Source organism: Tupaia chinensis, unplaced genomic scaffold, assembly GCF_000334495.1.
Source record: "Tupaia chinensis unplaced genomic scaffold, TupChi_1.0 Scaffold000377_5, whole genome shotgun sequence".
Classification (NCBI taxonomy): domain Eukaryota; kingdom Metazoa; phylum Chordata; class Mammalia; order Scandentia; family Tupaiidae; genus Tupaia; species Tupaia belangeri.
The window spans coordinates 820249-826841 of record NW_006159879.1 but is presented as its reverse complement, the minus strand read 5'-3'; the positions used below and the strand labels follow the sequence as shown (position 1 = coordinate 826841).

At 59.1% G+C, this 6593-nt stretch overlaps 1 protein-coding gene across 1 annotated transcript in view; it reads left to right on the top strand.

The window, feature by feature from the left end:
- TRAPPC12 (trafficking protein particle complex subunit 12) overlaps window positions 1-6593 on the top strand; it is a 59674-nt gene that overhangs the window by 2163 nt on the left and 50918 nt on the right. Inside the window, 1 exon segment of the mRNA XM_006153524.2 lies at window positions 1-998. Within this exon segment, the coding sequence (XP_006153586.1) occupies window positions 1-998 (998 nt within the window).

The following is a 6593-nucleotide window of genomic DNA, read 5'->3' as shown; positions in this document are numbered from 1 at the left end:
TCATCTCGGACTCCCCGAATAACAGCGAGGGTGACGTGGCCGGCCTGGGCCATTTGCAGGATGTCGCGGAGCCCCTGGAAGGCAGTGCTCATCCTGGGCTGGAAAGTACCCCAGACCAAGAAGAAATGGACACCCTGAGCCACGGCAGTGAGACTGATGGAGACGATACACCCCAAGACGTCTCTGACATGACCTCTGACAGCAGAGCGTCTCTGAAGGGGGACTCAACCCAAGAGGAAGTGAAGGGCCTGTCCACCTTTGAGGACGAGGGTGCAGAGGGCTCGGTGCTGAGGGACGGGGACACTCGCCCCGAAGAGCAGGTGTCGGAAGCGTCCTCCCCCCGGTCCTCTGCCAGGGATGAACCTGTGCCTGTGTGCACCATCTTCAGCCAGCCCAGCTCGGCCCCGTCCCAGGCACACTTGTTCCTGCACGATGGCTTCGAGTCCCAGATGGTGAAGTCGCCCAGCTTCAGCAGCGCCAGCGAGACATCCGCCAAGACCCCCCCTCAGGCGGTGCAGCCCAGCCCCAGCCTGAGCACGTTTTTTGGCGAGACGATCAGCACGAACTCCCTGGCCTCGGACTTCTTTGATTCCTTCACCACCTCCGCGTTCATCTCCGTCAGTAATCCCAACGCCGGCCCTTCTGTCCCAGAAAACCTGGCTGCACTCTCCGCAGCGGGGGGAGAGAAATCCCCTGATTCCACTGAGCCGTCTTACTCTGCGGGGATCCAAAGGTCCCAGTCCGCTCTTTCCACAGCTTCGCTCCAGACGCCCGAGTCTCCAAAGCCGTTTTCCCAGGTACAGGCCGTGTTTGCAGGGAGCGACGACCCCTTTGCCACAGCCCTCAGCATGAGCGAGATGGACCGAAGGAATGACGCCTGGCTGCCCAGCGAGGCCACCAGGGACGTTCTGGTCTCGGTGGCCACCCAGCAGCACAGCCCCGTGTTCCTCGACAAGGAGAACCTCACCATGCCCGGCCTCAAGTTTGACAACATCCAGGTATGGCATGGTATCCCCCGCCTGACGCTCCGGTGTGGGTAGCACGGTGCCCCGGGGTGGGGAGGTCCTTCTGTGACAGTTCACGGGGTTGTGCCACTAGGCGGTCAGTGCAGTGTCTCTGACAGGCAGCGGCGCAGAGGTCAATGCCAGCCCAACCCAGCTCTCCGCTGCAGGCCGTGCCTGTGGTCAGGTTATCAGTGGCAGGTGCGCTGCAGTAAAGGAGGAAGTCCTTCTTCCCAGTACAGAAGGCATTTATGTTGTCACAGACTTGACATAAACAGCTTCTATAGCTGCAGTGAGAGAAAATAAGCAGCTGCCAAAATAGTCACAACATGTATGCATGCATGCCGGTGTGCATGTGTGTGCACATGTGTGCATGTATGTATATGTGTGTGGGGTGTATGTGTGTGTTTACACGTGTGCTTGTGTGTGCGTGTGTGTGCACGTGTGTGTGTGCGCATGTGTATGCATGTATGTACACAAGTGGTGCCGTCCAGGTGCTCGGTCTCGCTAGTGCTCCAAGACAGACCGTTTGCATTCCCTTCTTTCTCCCTGGGTGTTTCATGTACGACTTAGATTGTTTCCTGAAGCATGGGCACACCTGTCTGAGGCAGCCCTGATGGGCCCAGGGGTTGGCACTACCATTTTTATGGAAGTTGTAATATGCACATCAAACTTTATGTGTCCTTGACCCAGACGTTGTCCTCTCGCCAGGACTGAAAGACCACTCCTACCCAAACCCCCGCTATCGGGATGCCCACCCCAGTGCGGCAGTGATTCGTAACTGCTCGGATGCTGAACCCAGCTGAAACCTCGTTAGTTCAGGACTGGGGGATACGTTTGACTCTCCCATTTTTAATGGAATGTGTGTATTTTTGAAACAGTGCAGGGTCAGGGGTGAGGGGCAGTGGGCGTCTTTAAGGCAGTGAAGCCTGTTCAGTGCTGGAACGGTGAGCGCACGTTTGCAGTGACTCACCGTCTGAACCTGTAGTCAGCCCAGCACCGAGGACGAGCCCTCGTGCGTACAGGCTTTGGGCAGGGACGGCGCATACCCTCCAGTGGGGAGCCTGGGAGGGACGCTCTGCGGCAGTGGGGAGCCTGGGAGGGACGCTCTGCGGCAGTGGGGCCGGGCGTATCTGTAACTGCCCCCTCTGCTCAGTCTTGCCACGGACCTCAAACCGCTCTCAACGACAGATATTTCTTAATACTGAATCAGAATAAAAGGCTCATAGCGTGTTGTAAACCTTGCAGCTGGCGGGGCACACGGTCTGACTGGGTTTCATGTCTGTGCACCCGCTCTCCGCTGTCGCACGTCCGTCTCAGTGTGGCTGCGGACCGCGGCCAGGTTGGCAGTGTGCATGTGCGGGTGTGTGGGGCGGGGGACGGTCTCGCCTGCCTTTCCTGGCCTGGAATTCTGCGTGGCTGTCTCCTGGGTGGAGGGGCCTGTGCACCCTCTCAGCACAGTCCCCACCCTGCCCGAGCACAGGCACTAAGCCGGTCAGCCAGTTAGGCGAGTACGACCATTTCTGTGAACTGGCCGGGGGAGGCCTGCGAGCGCTGAAGTGTGTCGCAAGGAGTGATGCGCTGGAGGAGTGCAGGGGGTCCCTGCAGTGTGGTCCATAGACCCCGGGTCTCGGATTTGTTACACGGCTCGTCCCAGAATTCCCCACCGTTACTGCAGGCCTCTGCTCACCAGGCCTTGTCCTGGGCCTCGATCTCGTCCCTCCTAAGCAGAACATGGCGGGCCATTTTAACGAGTACCACTGTGGACCCTGGCTCGGGGGCTACTTGGACATGCAGGACTGGACCGACTTTTCATGGTCTCCTCACCGGCTGCCCGCCACGGCCCTGTGTCCGCACCGCACCCCAGTGGCTTCAGTGTCCCCGTTTGGTGTTTTACCTGCTCGGGTCTCTGCTCTGCCCTGAGGCCTCTCGCGTAAGGCGTCTGGCATGAGCGCCTTTCGAAGCACCTGTTTGTCTTTGGCTTCCCCAATTGTAGCCTGGGCAGCCTGGCGGTGGCCGAGGGAGCACTTAGCACTGCTGCACTGTGTCCCAGGAGTGCTGGCGACGTGCAGCATCAGCCGAGGAAGTGTATGACAGGCGGAGGGTGAGGCCAGAGTCCCAGGAACCCTGTGGAAACCATCTACCCAAAATGGGGGTCACCCGTGAGTCAGAAGCACAGGCGCTGCAATGCCATGCTGCCCTAGCCTAGATTCAGCTGGCCGCGGGCTTGGTGCACTGTGTGAACACAGGCCGTGGGTCGCCACCTAGTGCACTCCAAAGGGCGTATGTGCAATTTTAGTCGCTTAAATATTTTTTAATTAAGAAATAGTGTCGTTTCTGGGCCAGCCTCATGAGTCAGCGGTTAAGTTCTGCGACGTAGCGTGGACCCATGTGGCAGCCGTGGTTCGGACCCCAGCCGGCAGCTTGGGAGACTTACCAGGAGTGTGTGCTTCCCCAGCCCTGACGGGGTGGAGTAACAGTGGGAGGAGGGTTTCCACGTGACCACGCCTCGCTGGGGCGTGCTTTCTCTCCCCTGTCTCTGATCCCAGAAATTGCCTGGCATGTAGACATTCTCCTGATCAATCCATGAACATGGAAGGAACCTTGAATATGAAGAATTGGTTTCAGATTCTTCCTTGCTAATAACCTGTGTAACACAGGGATTCATTGAGCATTCATGTCTTTTTTTCCTCCTTTCTCTTCGTTGCCAGAGGGCACCTGTACTCAGCAGGGAGAGCGAGCAGCACGCACACCTCCCACAGTCCTCCTCCCCCCATCACCCTTCCCACCAGGGTTTGGAGCACACACAGCACATGCGCCTGCTGTTTTCTGAGCACTGGGCCGGGCTGGACGGGAGCTGGCCGTGTGGGTCTGGCCCACCCACTGCTGCAGGGCCAGTCCTGAGTCCTGGTTTTGCTGCCGTGAAGTGAAGAGCTTTGCAGGTCGCTGCCAAGCCCAGGCTGAGCTGCAGTATTAGGACACCGGGGAGCCCTGGCTGGGAAGGATGGCATTAACTGGAGTGTGGGGTAGCTCCGAGGCACACTCCACGGTCTCTGCAGCCCCACAAGCCCACCACGCCCTGCTGGGATCCCCGTCCCGCACTGTGGTCCGGGTGCGGCTGGGTTCCGGAGCTCAGCTTGTGTGCCCTTCCCCGGTCACCGCGTGTCTGTTTCCATGTCTGGCTATTTGCCCAGTGTTGTGGTGGACCCCAGCAGGATTGGAAGTGCACCCCGGCTCAGCAGTGGCCAGGCATACGGTCCCCGCTGCCACCGCTGGGCACACGCTTCTGTGCCTCGAGAGCACCACATCACGTTGAAGCCTGTGAGCAGCCAGGGGGGTTGAGAGGCCAGTCCGGGCTGGTGAGGGCGGCAAACCCGGGAGGGTCTTCCCTTACCTTATGCTTGCATGGGGCCTTGGGAGGAAAGGGTTTAGGCTCCTTTCCATTTCTCAGTTTTCCTGAGAGAGAGTTCACACACCACATGGCTCGTGCACAATTCAGGGCTTTTAGTCTGTTGACACAGTTGTGCAAACATCGCTGTTTTGTTTTTGCTAAGGGTACGTGCACACATCGGAAAGATAGGGGAGACGGAAGGTGAGAGATCACCCCCCGGGGACGGCCACGCCACAGTCCCTTCTCCTCCATTCCGCTGGGTCCAGGACTCGAACCACACAGTTGGCCGTGGGAGATTCAGCCACCCTAACCTCCTCGGCACCTGCTGGCCCGTTACCACAATCAGTTCTTAAAATGTTTTTTAGGATTATTTATTTAATTCCATTTGTTATTATTATTTTTTTAATTTGGCCAGACAGAGACGGGGGGGGAAAGATAGGAAGAGGGGGGGGGGGGGGGGGGGCGAGAAAGCAAGCCACCAGATCTGGAACTCGAACCACAGTTGACCATGTGAGAATCCAGCACCCTTAACCACCTATGCCACCTGCCAGCCAAGTTTTTAAAAAACATTTTTCTCCACAAAGAAGCCTTGAACCCACTGGCAGTCACTCCCGCCTGCCCCCAGCCCCAGGCAACCACTGACTTCCTTCTTATCCCTGGATTCCCGTGTTCTGGACACTTCCTGTAAATGGAGTCACTCAGGCCAGCCCGTGGTGCATAAGGGGTGAGCTGCTTGCGAAGCCAGACCCCGCGCACTGACAGGTTCACACCCTGACCCCCCTGACCCAGTCAGCCGGGACACAGGCACTCACAGGCGAGGGGTGCACTATGCGTCCCTCCCTGTCCCTCGGGTGCACGCTGTCCTGGAAAACACATCAGGGTAGAGTAAGACAAACGGGGTCGTCCCTGCAAGACGTGTCTTCTGTGACTGGCTTCCTTACTTAGCTCGGCGTTTTCCTGGGTCGCCCGTGTGGTGGCATGTCCTTGTCCTTCTGTTGAGTGTCTGTGGAATCCGTGAATGAGGGAGATGGGGAGAGAAACGGAGAGACAGCTCCCAGCAGGGGGGTTCTACCTGTCCTACCCCCACCCCAGCCCGGGCAGGGGCATGCATATGCCCATCGTGTTACTCAGTCCCCATGTGGGCCTGCGGCAGAGCCAGCATCCGGCCCCACCCAGCACTGGCCACCCCATCTCGTCCACTCATGCTTGGGGACACTGTCGATTTCACCTTTGGCTATGACGAGATACTGTGTGAATGTCACGTAAAGCGAGTGTGGACCTGCAGGGTTGTGTGCTGTGGGGGGCGTTTTGAGTAATCGCCCGCCTTTTCTGAAGTGGCCACCTGGTTCCCGCCCTCCCTGGCGACGTGAGAGTTCTAGGTGCGGGTCCGTGTCGTGTCCGCCTGTTGTCGTTTCACGTGCCGGGCGCTGGTGCGTGCCCAAAGCCCCAGGAGGGGTTGTCATGCCCCTAGGAGAAAGACCACAGGACCAGACGGGGCAGCTCCCAGGTCATGAGTCACGTTGCTCCGGGAGGGTGGCCGAGAGCCCGGCTCACCCTCTGCTGGCCTATGGCCATCCTTCCCTCTAGGCCTCACTGACCCTGGGCTCTGCCCCGTCGCGGGGGCTGCTCTGGAGGAGGGAGGGCCCCTGGCGCCTGCTACCATAAACAGTGGCTCGCCCCCTGTGAGCACAGGGCTGCCAGCGGAACACTGGCTGGTCTCCTGGGCTACCCCAAGAGTTCAGCCTTGCCCTGAAGGGGGCAACCCTCACTTGGTGTTTTCCCCATGTTAGGGGACCCCTGGTTCCAGCCGGGTCCCTTTCCAGGTGCAGCACTGCAGCCCTGGAGAACCCCGGTTGGCTGGCCCCTCTCCAGGTGACCAGGAGGGAGTGCTGGGCTGGGCTGTCCTGCCTCCAATCTCCTGGGTCCTGGGTCCTGGCCCCTCCCCGGTGACCAGGCAGGGATGCCTCGCTGAGCTGCCTTCACTGCAGGGGCAGCTGTGTCTGCACACTATCTGGGCTCTGCCGCTTGGACCCTCCTGTATAAGGACTGAGGTTTGCTGAGAGCGGTCTGAGGCTGCAGGAATCGTCCTCCCTGCTCCTGAGCTGATTCCGCTCCTTGGCTGAGAGGATGCTCTTTGTCTGACCGAGCTGCGCTTTCCAGCCAATGGAGACATCCTCTTGGCACCTCTATTCCCTTAATCT